Source organism: Columba livia, chromosome 1, assembly GCF_036013475.1.
Source record: "Columba livia isolate bColLiv1 breed racing homer chromosome 1, bColLiv1.pat.W.v2, whole genome shotgun sequence".
NCBI lineage: Eukaryota > Metazoa > Chordata > Aves > Columbiformes > Columbidae > Columba > Columba livia.
Genome location: NC_088602.1, coordinates 183081615 through 183096731, shown reverse-complemented (window position 1 = coordinate 183096731; position 15117 = coordinate 183081615). Strand labels below are relative to the sequence as shown.

Below are 15117 nucleotides of genomic sequence, written 5' to 3'. Positions count from 1 at the left end.
GCGAATACGGGAGTGCCTGCAAATCTAAAGAGGAATTGTATTTTCCCTAGTGAATGTCAATCCTGGTCAACCAGAACACAGGAACAAGACTGGGCTACCCTAAGCTTGTTTATGTGAGTATTGTCAGTGTTTACGAGGGCATGATAAAGGCATTGCTCTGCGGGTGCCTGTGTGACCAACCATTTCAGTTTCGTGTTTGTGCATGTGTCTCCTGAACGCATGCTCAGCGCTGCTGCTGGCCAGACCTGCAGGCAGGAACAGCAGCAGCTCCGTCCACCAGCTGCGATGGAGAAAGCTCTCAGGTCTGAGAGGACACAGGGCTGGCTTTCAGTGACCAAGAAAGAGGAACCCCTGGATCCCAGAGCCCACTGGGTTGAGTGGCTCTCACAGCATCCTTAACAGAGGGAGCTCAGAGTTGAGCTAAAGAAGTGATGCTTGCAGTATCAGGAACAAAACAACTTTCTCTGACGTATCCTCTTGGTAGCAATGAAAAAAGGTAGACTTGTGCAAGACCACTTAAATGTTAGTTTTCCACAGTAAAACAATGGGCTAAGAATGAGACACAAGAGAGAGACATGCAAAGAATAACATGCTGTGCTCTGGCATGGTACACTCCAGCAGCATGGTATTAAAAAGCATTTGATCACGTTACGACCCCAAGTAGTAAACCGTAACTATCAGACTGCCAATGAAGCTACAAAAGACACACTTCCAGAAAAAAACTCATTTTAAAATCCATTGACAGATGCTGTAAGAAATGTTGATTTATAGCATAATTAATGTAGCCTGAACAAACTGTACTGTGGACAATGAAATGTTTATTACAAGCCACTCGGTGAAGACTGCTGGAGGGAACTAACTAAAAAGCAGCACAGTCCTGGATTAGAATACACAAGCACAGGCTTCCTTGTAAATAGGAAACAGCAAGACAAGGATAAGTATTTTATTTAGTTTTCCTATATACAGTCTCCAAAGAAGTGACACACATTCTCAAGTGCACATGCAACTACAAGATGTTGCGAGAGCGAATAGCCTCGTAGAAATGAAACCTAAAGAATTTTGCTCACAGACAGGGAAATGATAAATTTTAGGGTGAAGTATTTTCTTTGCCCAAAGACAACGTGATTTATAGTGTGAGAGCTATTTACCCTAAATGACTGGGCTCTGAATAATTTTGAAAAGGCTGTTTTAGCTGTTTGGTAGTCTTGTCTTTGTTTAAGAGAAGAAGAAAGATGGGCTCTGAGCCCAATACAAACATGCTGAAGTCAGTCATGGTTAACATGACAGACAGCAGTTAAAAGGCTGTGGCAGAATTTCATGACTCCCAGCCAGCATGTTGGCAGCCCTCTTATGGAGACAGGAATAGCTTGGATGTACATGGAAGTCTATAGGCTGGGGTAGAAGTTAATTTAGCCTGGCACCCATTATTTTGATTTTCAATAGTGACTTTTATACATTTAATCATTTAAAGACTCCAAAGAATCTGCCAGGGGATGCAAAATGAGTTTGTGAGCAGAGACACTGAAAGTTTATGAATCCTTTCAATGAACTCACTAATAGGAAAACTGCAAAAGTCTCTGAATTCCAATGGGACAAACTTTTTTTTACACTGCTGCCAATGTCCTTACGAGAATTACCTAGAAAAACCTCAGGGTGACCTCATTGTCTGTATTACTCCACAAACCTATACACAGTTTCACGTAAAAGACTTGTGCAGACAAAAGTAGCTGTTTTTTCAACAGTTAAAATGGCACAACTTTGCCTCTGAGTGCAATGACACTAGTGTGGAAGTGCTCTAGAAGGGTCTGGCTTTCCATGTATGAGAGGATCATGCCAACACACTGCAACACATAAAAGAGTACTGCTTTAACTACTAGCATAAATAAAGTTATATTACTTTTATGAACAGAAGCAGAGTACACACTAGAGAAAGAACACAAAGATCACTCGCTACCAAAGTTTGACAACTAGAAGGGTAAGCATTGAATAAGTACGTTCTAATTCTAGGTTTGAAACTGCCTGCTTGCTCATGACTTTTCCTTATGTTGTGTCCTTCACACTATCAGTGGCTTAAAAATTCAACATTACTTGACAGTAGAAGCTAAAAGACAGCCTGAATTGGAAAAAAAAAAAAAAAGCCACGTCCTTCTCTTACATGTGAAAACATTAAACACAATTTTTTTGTTCAGCTCAAACTGAATCATCCCCTCAAATTTCTAGCTACTGGTTCAAAGTAATGATTTGTTTGGAGATTATTTTTTTAAAAACAGACATACTCATCTTAGAGACAGCCTGTACCTGGCGAGGCTCACAGAGCAGCATCCTACCACTGGCGTTTCTCCCCTTTTTTCCATCTGTTCCTCCCCCCAGGGCCAGAAGATGTAACTCAAGCTTTTGCTCCTGCCTCACAACGCCCAGGTCTCTCTAACAAGGATCAGTTCAGCCTGAGGATTTATTGAGGTTTACCTAAGCTGAGCTCTAGCTAAGCTGCTTCTAGAAGGGCACAGACATACAGGCCTCTCAGTGAGGATGGAGACCTCGCTGTTGTTGCTGCTTAAGGTGCCTAGCTTATCCCTGGCTGTCACTCTTGATAGTCCATTTGTGCTCCTTGCTGTACACCATCTGCTTTTCTTTATCTCTGCGTAGGTCTGTGCTGAGAGACGGATTTATGTGAGAAGTCAAAAAGCCACCCAGACTATCAGCTCCATGTCCGACCTCTCTGGCACGCTGCCGGCACCCGGTCCCGCTCCAGCACGACCCGCTGTTGAAACCTCTCCCAGTCCCCTCAGCTTCATGTGCCAAACTCGGAGCTTTGCTAAGAGGAATGGCACCAGCAGCACCAGAAGGACTTAGGCCCCTTTTAACGACCCAAGGCGGGGTCGGGGCTGCTCGGAGCTCATCGCCCCGGAAGCCGGCAGCGACCGGCGGGGCCCCCACCGCGCCGGGCCCTGACAGCTCCCGGCTGTCCCACACGTGTTCCCTGCTCCACACCCCCGGCGCCCCACGGAGCCAGCCCCGTCCAACCGCCCGGAGAACGGCCCCGAGCCAGGAACCGTGGAGCCGCCGGGCGGGGGGAGTTGGGCCGCCCCGCAGCGCACTCACCTTCCCGTGCCGGCGTCCCGCCGGACGCTGCCATGCCGCCGCGGAGCCGCTCCTCCCGCCCCGGCGTGGGGCGGCCTCCGGGAGCCGAGCTCCGCCCCGGCCCGCCCCGGCGGGGAGCGCGGGGCCAGCCGGGGCTCGTAGTCTCTCCCACGGCCGCGGGCGACGAGGGGCGCGGCCGCGCTGAGGCACTACGTTCCCCGGCGTGCAGCGGGACGGGGCATATAAGTGGCTGGCGGCGGGCGCGCCTGAGTCAGTTGGTCCGCCCGCCCGGCAGAACAATGAGTTCGCTGCCGGGACCGGGCAGCCGCGGCTGAGCGGCGGCGGGAGCAGCCGGGCAGCGGACGCTCTGCTGGCGGAGGGGCTGCCGGCCGGCGCGGGGCGGGGGCCCGCACGTCGCGAGCATGTGGATACCCACGGAGCACGAGAAGTACGGCGTGGGTGAGTGAGAGAGGGGAGCGGGGCAGCGCGGGGGCGAGGAGCGGCACTGCCGGCGGGGAGCGCATCCCGCGGCGGAGCGGGCTCGTCCCGCGGGGCTGGCGTGGGCTGCTGGCGGGAGTGGGGGCAGCGCCCTGCCTCTGTGAGTGGTCGTGTCGCCCTCTCTGCGCGGAGGTCCCGCCGGGGCGGGGGAGCGCGGTCCCATCCCCAGAGGCGCAACAAAAGGCGGCTGGTGCCCGAGCCGCGGCTGCAGCGCCTCTGGTCGCTGCCCGGAGATGGGGCCGGTCACCCGGCTCTGAGGCGGGCACTGGGTGGAAAGGTTGGTTTTTTACGGGGAACAAAACAGCTTTAAAAAATATCGCCGGGAGCGGTGACCTGGTGGGAAGACGATCTGTGGCGGCGGCGCCCCGGGAAGGAGCAGGAGCGGGGCCGCGGGCATTGTTTGCGCGTCGGGGGTTTTGTCGCTGCTTCAGTGGAAACCAGACAAAGTGTCTCTTGTGGGAGCCGCGCTTCCCTGCCTCTGTGTTGGACTCTGTCTGGTGCAGGGCTCTGAAGCCCCTAATGTGACTTACGAAATGATCAAGGAGGTTCACTGTGGGTTTTTTTTTTGACACCACCTATTAAAACCGCCAGCATTCGCTGAGCTCTAGTGGCTCGTCTCGGACAATAGCCCCCTCTGACACAGCTGAACTGTTACACAGACCTACTAGCGTAGTAAGCAGCTTTCCGTTTGTTTACGTCGTCTTTGAACGCGGAATTGTGTATATTACGGAAAAAGCAGGAGGAGCGCGGAGCCCTCCTTTGTTTTTGTGTGTGTTTGTAGCAGCGCTCCGGCGAGCGCGGGAGCCAGCGCCGTGCGGGGCCGCTCCGTCCCACTTGGAGTTGGTCCCAGATGTTGCCGTCCTCCGAACATTAAATTACAGAGATCATCGATGGGATTTATGTTCTTGACTTCTTTATTTGCCAGGTCACAGCTGGGTTGCGAAATATTGATTAGCCCTACCACCCGCCTTTCTTTACAAGGATGGGCAGAGGCTTAAAAACCACTCCGGGGCTCGCTGGAATGGCATGCTGAATATTAGCAGTCAAGTATTTCAAGCTGCAGCCCTCCTCTTCGTCTATTTTTTTTTCCTCCTGATTTATGAGCTAAAAATCACTTTGGAGCATCTTTTCCAATACTGAAAACAAGTAGCTAATCAGTGTTCCACTTATTTGAGTAACTATCCCCTGGCTGTTAAACAAGTGGTATCTGTTAAATAAGATTTTTTTATGTTTAGTAAACGTTTGCAGGTACTTGCACATGGATCACTGTCCAGCTCTCCCCCACTTCCAGGGCTGGTGTCACTGAAATCTTAAGCTTGCTAAAGAGATACAGTTCCAATTTCTCAATAGTAGGCAAATGTGGTTTGTTACAAAGATCCTCTTTATTTGTGTATATATAATATAGTCACAAAAAGATACTTATTCTTATTTAAATTTGTTCCATGGTTTTCTGTGATTTGCCTTCCAAAGGCTATTCAAGACAGTAACAAAAGGCCACTGTTCAATTTGGGTTCTCTATACCCCTGTGATGGGGGTGATATCACAGTTAGTATGGCCATTGCAAAATGTTGAAATAGCAATCTAAAGTAATTCAGTTTTTCTCTTGAACTGTGTTTTTTGTGATGTGCTCACTCACCTGCATGATGAGTGCTGTCTGCGAAGTCTTCACACCCAATTATTGTATAAGCTATTGTGCTCTGCAGCAGTGGTAAGGGAGGCAGGAGAAAGAGTTGTATATTGCTGTATAATTCTTTAAACTTCACATAAAGTGAATTTTGTAGATCAAACTTGCATTTTGCACTGCAGACCTGCTTATATATTTTCTTTTTAGTGCTGACATTATTTCCAAACAGCATGGTGTGGTTTGGGTTTTTTTTGCTTGTTTTGTTTGTGTGGGTTTTTTTTGTTGTTGTTGTTTTTAAACACTGATGTATTTATCTGCCCTGGTAAAATGGGTGTGTTATAAAACCCCTTTGAGAATCCTGATTAGTTGTACAAAGCATATGTATCCTTTGTATAAAGAGCTCAGGGCTTGCATCAACATCAGACCTCATCTGCATTTTCAATCTGAATTTTGCAGCACATGCTGTGTGCTGCACATTTGTACTGTGACATGCCAAAATGGATGAATAACCAGGCAACAGCCACCTGCTTACACTGAAGGGTTGCTGGTAACCAGGTAGCTGTGGCTCACCTGCATAGCCTGACTGATTCCTACTTTGAGGGGTAGTTAATACAATTAACAATCTTCTTCACATTTTCAAGCTTCTGCCCATTAGGCACTGATAATATCTAATTGCTTTTCTTCTGAGCAGGTTGCTTGACTTTGAGTTCATTTACTAGTAGGCAGACACACTGCCAGTTCATTTCCTAGTAGACAGCCAAGTTGTCATAACGAAGGGCATTATTACATTGTGACATCCTTTGTACTGCAATTATGTGGGTTTTTTTTGTTTCTAAAGCTATAGGTTTTGTCAGTTACCTATTATCCTTCAGGATGCTAAAGGTGAATTAAGCACTGGAATATTTCTGGTTCTGAGAAAGTTTGCTTTGTCTGGGTTTTGATATCTTTATTTTCAGAACATGAGGTTAAACTTCTGTATTTCACTTTGAAATTTTATATGTTTTGAACCACACCTTCAGCTGTGTGTCAAACTAGCGATGGCATTGCACAAAGGATTCAGTGGTGACTTATGTGGAGTATTTAGCACAAAGTATATTGCTGTAAGGGTAGGAGAGGTAAGATTTTTGCTGTTATTAGTATCTAAATCTGGTAGATGTCAAATTGAGTTGACTTACACAAATGCCATGTTGCTGTTCTATGTGAATTTAGAACCTAAAGGAACAATGTTTTTTAGAACAATAACCAAACCCTTTGATAAAACGAATAATTTAAGACTGCATGGCTGTGGAGCTGCAAGCAGCAACTAGCAAGTGTAGCTTTCAAAGGTGACTTACTGATCTGTGCAAACTGGAAAACTTTTAGCTGTAGTAAATAAATCACAGGACTATGTAATTATCTCGTAGCTGCTGTTTGGAGTAAAATACAAGTTCTGTTAGCCTGAATATAGAGGATCAGGTTTTCTTTTTGTCTTGCCAGATCTGCAGATTTACCTGCATCTGTAAGGATGCAGTTACACTTTCTTGAATGTAGGTGATTCACGTTTTTCTACTGAGCACAAAGTTTCTTAGCATTTCTCAGGAAGGCGTTTCTTGGATTAGGATGGACATATTAATTAAGGAGAATAATTTAAAGCAGTTGGCAAATGCATCATCTAATTTATAAGCAGAATGCTATTCCAGATCCTGAAGTGATTCCATACAGCAAAATATATACCAGTTTAACTTGGACAAGTTTAAATAATGCTTGGTATTTTTAGTGTTGTTAAGCTGTGCCTTCCTATAGGTGTATGAAGTGTGGCCATCTCCTATTTTATAGATGGAGAAATGGAAGGATGAAATTACTTTCTGCTGTAAGCTGGGGCTTACAAGAGGAAAAAGACAGGAGGTGTATTAGTTGATCACAGGAGCAGTATTGACTAGCACATAGACAAAAGCCAAATCAATTGGCTTGTGTCTTGTTCTTCTGGGTTGCAGCCAGACTAGTCTTGCTAGCAATCCTCTTGAAAGATAGCAAGACATTTTTCTCTTCATGCTGTAATTGCTTTTTTGACTGCAAGCTGAGTTTACTGCAAGTGAGCTTGGTTTGTTTAGCTCAACAACAAAAAGACAAAGACTATTATGTGGTTAATGTCACATTGTATCTCTGTCAATAACTGTGCTAGTCTTCTAATAGAATGTGTTTTGTTTAACACAAACACTTCATCAGTTTATCTTAATCCATCTCCAAATAGTACAAATGAAGCCTTCAGTCTTATGTCTTCCATTCTTCTATGTTGAACCTGCCTCACAGTTTATTTGGAATTCAGTTTGTATTGTTGCTTTGCACTAATGTGACCACTAATAATGTTCTATATCCAAAAGTCCTGTCAAGCTGCCTTAAAACTGTCTAGGGATGAGGCGGGGCAAAACATAGCACATTTTAGGTCTCATGAGCTCTATTGGGCTGATGGACAGTTGGAGGACGATCTTCATTTTCTTGTTACAGGTTGTGACTGTTTGTGGGGCTGGTCACCTGCAAGCAGGTGAAGGTGAGGTACCATGGGATACTGAGTGAGGTTGGCAGGGTACCAATACTCCCTTCACTTCACTTGGACAATAGGAGCCTGTTCTCGTTTTATCAGATATTCCCCAAGTTCTAGCTATCTGAGGTGGAAAATGTGTGGTCGTTGCTACAGGAAGATTCTTGACACATGATTACATTGTCATGGAGGCTTTTACATCAGCTTAGGATGTCAGGTATTTTCCTGGTCTTCTATATAAGCAGTAACTTCCAGTATCTTTGAAAGCCAGCATGATCTCAACTCACAGCTTTTGGACAGAAAAAAACATCACTGACTATATTCTGTTGGAGAGCAGAATATGAAGGTTGGGATTTTTTTGAAGTCATTTTGGTCATAAGACTAGCCTTAGCTTAAACAAGTGGGAGAAAGTGGTGAAGTTGCCTTAAAATGAGACTAAATCAAGTTTTTTTAAAATGCATTTTTTAGCAGCTGCCTCCAGAAAGTTCTCATATTTTCTATTCACTACATATCTGGAAATACTGGGGAAGATTTCTGAAGGCTGATGTTATTTCATGGTTAGCTGTATGCTGATGACACTGTTTTTCTTCCTCTTTTGCTGTACTGCGTTTTTTTTTCTTGCCAAATCTCAGTGTTGGAGTTGTGTGGCTACTAGCTGGGTCAAATTTAGCCAAAAGATGATGGAACAACAGTGAATTAAATAACATAAGGAGTCAAGGTGAGAATGTGGTCTTACTGCTGAAAGGGAAGATGTGCTTTTTTTTTTTTTCTTTAAATCTAGCATAGAATAATGTAATCTGTGATTGCTCTGGGAGCTCCAGCAGCACATGATGGAGTCACTAACTTCTCTGTCAAGGAAGCTACGACTGGTTACTTTATTCCAAGCATGCAGATATTGGCAGTTTTTTGCACTGATGTAGGAGTGTCTGCCTTTGACACATCTCTTTTCTGGGCTGCAGGTTAGGGAAGCAATGGAGCTTCAGAATAAGTGTTTCACATTTACAGCCTGGTTCAATGTGAACATGTTATCTACCACATTCTACAGTTTCCTTTTAATTTCTGAGTGTAATTCACCATGTAGGTTTTGGTCTATAAAGTTTTCCATAATTTGGGCCTTGGGATGAGGGAAGATCCCGAGGAGAGCATTTTGACTGCTTGGATCATTTGTGACACTTGACTGTATTCAGCAACTGAGACAAGGTGCTCTCAGAGTTTGCACCCCTGGGAGATGTTACTTCATTTCTTTAGTTCTGAGACACTGTGTGTGTGTTTGTTTTGTTTTTCCCCCTACTGGATTTGTATTTGGTTTGCAAAGGTACAGGGGAACAAACTAGGTAAATCAAAGTCCTTTCAAGCCTTTCTTTGTTTGGCACAAAAGGGTTGAAGGTTTTGATTCACTTTCAGTCTGGAATGCAATTTCTTATACTGTGTGGTGGTTTTTTTTTTGCATGCAACTGTGTAAATCATTGCGTAACCTTCTGTTTTGCTCTCCTAATTTTCTTGCTATTTTTCCTTTTGTGAGGAGCTGAGCAGAGTGCCTTTGAGGTGGTCATTGTTCCCCTCCTGGTGATTCGGGAGCCAGAAGACCAGAGGGAGATGTCCCTTTTTATTTAGTCACATGCGTTTAATTTGTAAGTGTTTCTAACAGTATGTAATACAAAGGATTAATTTTGTTTTGGAGATAATCAACAGAAACATAAAAATGTGTTTAGAAAGAGTTGAGATTTAATCTGTATCACTTTGTCAAGCCATGTCAACTCATCACTTCTGAAGGATGTTTGCCAGCGTGTTCTTTGAAATGCTGAGAATAGAGCATCTGTAACTTCCATAGTCAGTGCTTAGTAGTCTTACTACTACAGAAGGTGTTTAGCACTGGAGTAGTTTTCCTTTTGCATGTGTTATGTGTATATGAAGACTTGACAAGACTGTCTCCTTGTATGAAATGGCTCCAGTTATTTAATCTTTTCCTTGTAGATTGTGTTGGTTGTATCTTTAACCAATTGATGTGTGTTCAAAATGGGATAGGAAAACTTTATCAGGTAAAGCAGGAGAATTTTTCAGTGTCTGTCATTTCTGGTGTGACGTTTGTTCCTTTTGTAATAGCATCGAGTTGACTCATGTTGTCGGGAACTACTAATCAATCCTTCAGATCCTTCTCTGGAATACTGTTGTCTAGACAGTTATTCTCCCATCCTGTATTCGTCAGCTGATTATTTCTGCTTACGTGTCCTTAGTGAAGTGCACCTCTTTTCCATGCTATTTTTTCCGTTTGTCAGCTGCGCTGGCTCCTGCATTTCCTTTCTTGCATATACCTGCTGGAAGCACCTTGTCTGACATCTTTTTTTGTGAGAGATGTAATTGCTAACAGAAGTGGAGCTTGTTAAGCAAAGCAATGCATGATGAACAACTGAAGACCCTCGAATGACATGGTGATTTGCTATTAGTTTGCCTCCTTATGTTTAAAGGAATGTATTTTTCAGATCTTTACAATGATGAGAGGCTGAAGTGATAGCTGTGTTCTGTTTCTCTTCATAATGCATGTTTCTTGTTATTTGAAGTGCATATTCCCAGTTATACAGTTTAAAGATAACTTGTCAACTTTGCATTCTTGAGCACACCTGGAAAGTTTAGTTGGAAAATAATGCTGATCTAGCTTCCCAATGCTCAAGGGTGGATAGGAGAGCTGCAAACACTGCAGCTCTGAAAGTCCCTGTTCTACAGGGACAAAGAAAGAAGCTTGGATTTTGCAATTTGTAATGCATTGTGCTTGCTGTCTTTGTTTTGAGTATGAAAATAGGATGTAATCACATCAGTTTTGCAGGATTAAAAAAACCCCACAGTCTTATGGGATGAGGCAAAAAAAGTGTTCTTGAAGGAGAGCTAATAAAAGTGGAAAAACCCTGCTGATTGCACCTTTCATCTTTCTCAGACATTTTTCAGGTTTACATGCAATTATTTATCTACTTTAACAGTAACAGCTGAAATTATTACAACTGAAAGTGGGTAAAGTGTGTTTACTCAGCTCTCTAGGACATCAAGTTTTGTTTTCTTGATAGTTTCCATGTAGAAAAATGCATGTAGTAGATGAGTTAATAAATCCCGAAATGGGGTTGTTAGTTTGCAGAACTCTCATTAAAGTGTTTGAGGAATAACTTAAATTTATTTCAGTTTTGCTTTCTGTGTTACTGGATTTCAAGTGTGTGTGTCCTTTCAGGGCCCTGGAAGCAGGTGGTGGCTGGTCTTAGGCAATCAGTAGGTAAATGAACCTGCCGAGTTCTTTCTGAAATGGAGAAGAAATGGAATGACCTTTCAAATCCATTGCTTGGGATTTCTTGGTGGTTTTTTTTTTTGTTGTTGTTTGCACTGAACTTACGATTTTTGAGTTTTATTTAGAGATGCAAATGAGTATTTAAAGATGTGTACTGACACATGTTCATGAATAATTTGCATTGAGTGTATGGGAATTTATATATACTGTGTTTAAGAGGTGAGCACCAACTGCACAGTAGAGATTCTACTATAATAGAAGTTACTGAATTCTGTTTAGTTATTTTTAAAACAAAGCATTTTCTCTTACAATCATAAATCATTGACTACATATAAAAAGATAATGTTTCATTTTTGAAACTCTTTGAAATTACAGGTTGCAGTGCAGAAAGCAAATGATGACTCCATGAAGCCTTATTTTAACTTCTCTCCAGAGTAGTGTAGTGAGCTATACATGTATGAGATGCTGCCTGGGGGGGGAATTAGTATTTCTGATGCTTTGTCTTGTTAAAGAGTTAAATAAAAGTTAGCTGCAGAAATAGTATCATTTTGTTATTGTATTATACAAATAGCAATGGGTAACAGCTTAATCCTTAGTCAAGCTGCAGGTATGTCATAGAATATATAAGTATGAAATAGTCGTGCTTATATAAAGCAGAAGTCATACTTTTTGTAGATAATGTGACCAATACAATACAGAATATTATTTTTCTGAGGAAAAGACCTGTATAAAGATAGCTATTTGATTCTAAGTGTACTTTCAAATTCCCCAATGCTTTTTTTTAATGTCATCGGTAGTTTATAAGATTCCCTAGGTATAACTGTGAAGTACACTCCCTGGAACTAAGCATTATAGAGATGGGTCACAGGTTGCAAATACTGTTGTTTTTTTTTCTGTGGGGGAGTGATAGTACTGGTTTTTACAAGGAATAAGTTGGCTAATATTTTGTACCTTGAAGGAATGTGCCTCTATCCTTGTCTGTGTGTTGTTTTCTCTATACTATGCCTGTTAGTACAGTGAGGATACAGAGCTTGACTTGGAGTTTCTGCCTTTGCATGGGACTCAGAATTGCTCCTTCTGGTGTAAACACTGTCTCCCCTGTTACTATGATAAAGAAAAAGTCTGAGTGTGTATTTTTGAAACAATTTAGTGGACAACAGCTGGCAGAGCTGCTGTTATTCATGGTTAATAGTGGAAATGTCTTAAAACATTCTTCACTTATCTGTCTCTTCCCTATTCCTGTACCTTCCCCCACTACTCCCAGCTTCCTTCCTTTTTTTGGTCTGTAAAACTTCAGACAAAAAAAGGAAATCCTAAGGTGGAAAACAGAAGATCTCTGTTCTTCTATTTCAGTGTCAGAGAGCACGTGTCAGTTCTGTACAGAGTTCATTACTGTAGCTATACTTACTTTTCTTCCTCCACCCACCCATATCAGAAAAAATTTAATAGCTAATTATAACTCAAGCCAAAGTGGTATTACTTCATGATATCCTTTCTTCCACTTGGAGTAACAAGACCTGAAAGCTAAAGTCTTCTCATGGGGCAGATGTAGTTCTGAGTGCTCAGCTGTGTTGAACCAATGGGCTTATTCCTATCACTTGCCACATTAAATAGGTAAAGTAAGGGTGGAGATATCTGCCCGCATATATTTTGCGATTGTATTTGTCCTGGGAAAATACATCAGTGACAATAGTAAGCATCTCAGGTTACAGATTCTCCAGTTGCTTGCATAACTGGAAAGCTACATTCAGTAACTTGGACTGTTTTTTTGCAAATCAGATTGGAAGACAAAAGACTTGTTTGTGTTTTCTGCATACAAGTTAGGCTTTTTGTAATGATTTAATTACGCAAAGACTTTGAACAATTTCTTTCCACCAATTAATTAAAAAGCATAGTAAAAAATGCTGAAAATAGGTGAAACGTCAGAACAATGTATTTTTTTTTGGCAGGGGAAGTATGTGTTCTTGTATGTGAGGCAACTGTTAGTTTTTGGAATTTAATCTTCAAGATAGTATTTGGGGATGTAACATGGTAGGCAATATTCAGAGGAATCTGAAGTAATCGGCTTTGCTTTTCGGAGGCAGGGTAATAAGGAAATCACTCCACAGTCACCTAGAGTTTTTCTTTTTTAAGCTGCTGTCAGTGGTTGCTTCTGGAAAATACTATCAGTTTGGTTGTTTTTTTTTTTTGAAGTTTTTTTCAGATATAAATAGTAGCTTTATCTCAACCTGAGCAATTATGTGCTTTAAGAAGTATCTTAAAACTTCTTCTCTTGATGAAACGCCTTGGCTTCCTGGCAGTGTGAAGGATGAGTGGTGTCAAGTCTTGCTGCTGCTACCTGTCTGTTGTTCAGCATTAGACCACATCCACTGCTTTTTGTATCTTCAAGCTCAAGTGCTTGTTTACATTCAAGAAATGTGCTAGGAAGCATTTAAGATTGAAAACTGTTGGGTTTTAGTGCATATGCATGCAAAAGAAAGTGTTTTTGTTTTAGTTCTGCAAAGCGCCTGTTCTACTGAATAGGCTTTGGCTTAGATAGCAATGGCTCTGAAAATGTGTATTTAATAGTTATACTAAATAGCACTAATTTTAAAGATGGCTGAGGAAACTACAGAGGTTAGTTATCATATTAAACAAGCACAAATTATGTGGGTCCCTCCTTTCCCAACGTAATCAGAAAAAACATAATCTAGTAAACATAAAGTGCAACTACAACATTAGAGAAATCACATAGGTTTTTGTGACGGTTCCTAAAGATCTGTTTGAATTTATATTGATAAATACTGCCTCTAGCTCTCCTTTTGAGCAGCCAGTTAGCAGCATCATAATTGGGGTGTAAATGTGGTTGCAGATAGAGAGCTGTGGTCACTGTCTGCGTGTTCTGCCTCTTTGTGGGTTCCTCAGCAAAATAATGAGAGAGTAGAAAGAGTAGACTGATGGGGAGGCGCTCGCTTTTGGAGAAGCAGAAGTCTGGAATAAACTTACTTATCTGGTAAGTGTTAAATAGTCTATTTTAAACTAGCAAGCTACAGTCTTTTGGTTAATCTATGAAGTAGATATTGTTTGTAGAACTGTCACGGGTTTGGCTTTTTTAATGACCTCTGTAAAATGCCATTTATGTTTTTACATACCTTATGTGAAACCTCAAAAGCACTCTGCAGACTACAAATAGTGGGTTTTATGTAAAAATATGGCATTTGTGTAGGGTAGGAATATGCACAGCTATAGTGCCATATGTTAAAGCAATTCAGGAAACTTGGAAAAGCATATTGTCTTGTGTGTGTGGGGAAGCTTTAGTGAGCAGAATGTAATTGTGTGGGGACCAGCATGACCGTGCCCAGGCCAGCCCTTGTGCCCACCCAGCTCTGGCCCATGTGCTTCCCTCTGCTCCCTCTAACAGTTTCTGTGATGAACAGTTGAGAAGGGCTGATGTGGCTGGAATCACTTATTTGGCAGGAAGGGATTTCTCCTGGATCAGCACCTCTAGCTGGGCTGGGATTGTCTGCCAAAGCATGTGTGCCAGTGTGGGGGAAGAAAGGAGGGTGCAGCCAGGAGTGTGAGAGGTGGCAGGACCCCAGTGCTCATGTGTTTTGCATGAAGTGCTTTGCGGCCGTGGCATCCTGGTGCTTTGCGGCCGTGGCATCCTGTTGCTTCCTTGTGGCATCGCTTTTAGCTTGTGATGGAGCCTGGGTGCAGGTTGAGGCTGTGGGGTGTCGGGCCTCTGCAGGCAGTGGCCTCCTTGGCTGGTGAGAGGTGGCTGGCTGGTTCTTGTGCAGCTGCTGGCCCTGCTGCAAGGGGAGTTGCCTTGCTTGGTCAGACCCACAGGTACATCAGATGAGGCGTAATAGAAAGCTACACTTTGAGGAATTTAGTTGGCTTGTCAAGAGCATCTGACTGTTTTCAAAGGATGGGAGCAAATAATGAGCTGAAGTAGATTAATTGCATGTCTTCTCATCCAGCTGTTGGCCCTGGAATCATGAGTGTACTGTTTACTGAACCTGTTGTGGGTTCTAAAACTTTTACGAATTTGTTACTCCTGTTGGCTACTGCTGTTCAGATACAGTCTTAATTTGAGCACTTTGACTAGCATGGCATTAAGTGCTTTCTTATTGTAGTGGCTGCTCAGTA

General features: G+C 42.8%; 2 protein-coding genes across 6 annotated transcripts in view; one reads left to right on the top strand and one right to left on the bottom strand.

Moving 5' to 3' along the window:
* The window catches only part of ZNF277 (zinc finger protein 277), a 56094-nt gene extending 52835 nt beyond the window's left edge, over window positions 1-3259 (bottom strand). The window contains exon 1 of the mRNA XM_065048731.1: window positions 3103-3259. Coding sequence (XP_064904803.1) covers window positions 3103-3136 — 34 coding nt within the window. The 5' untranslated portion in view covers window positions 3137-3259. The remainder of the gene's footprint in view (window positions 1-3102) is intronic.
* Window positions 3260-3329: 70 nt separating this feature from the next.
* DOCK4 (dedicator of cytokinesis 4) overlaps window positions 3330-15117 on the top strand; it is a 237762-nt gene continuing 225974 nt past the window's right edge. For all 5 annotated transcript variants that reach the window (XM_065048727.1, XM_065048725.1, XM_065048726.1 and 2 more), the window contains exon 1: window positions 3330-3540. In XM_065048727.1, coding sequence (XP_064904799.1) covers window positions 3504-3540 — 37 coding nt within the window. In that variant the 5' untranslated portion in view covers window positions 3330-3503. The remainder of the gene's footprint in view (window positions 3541-15117) is intronic.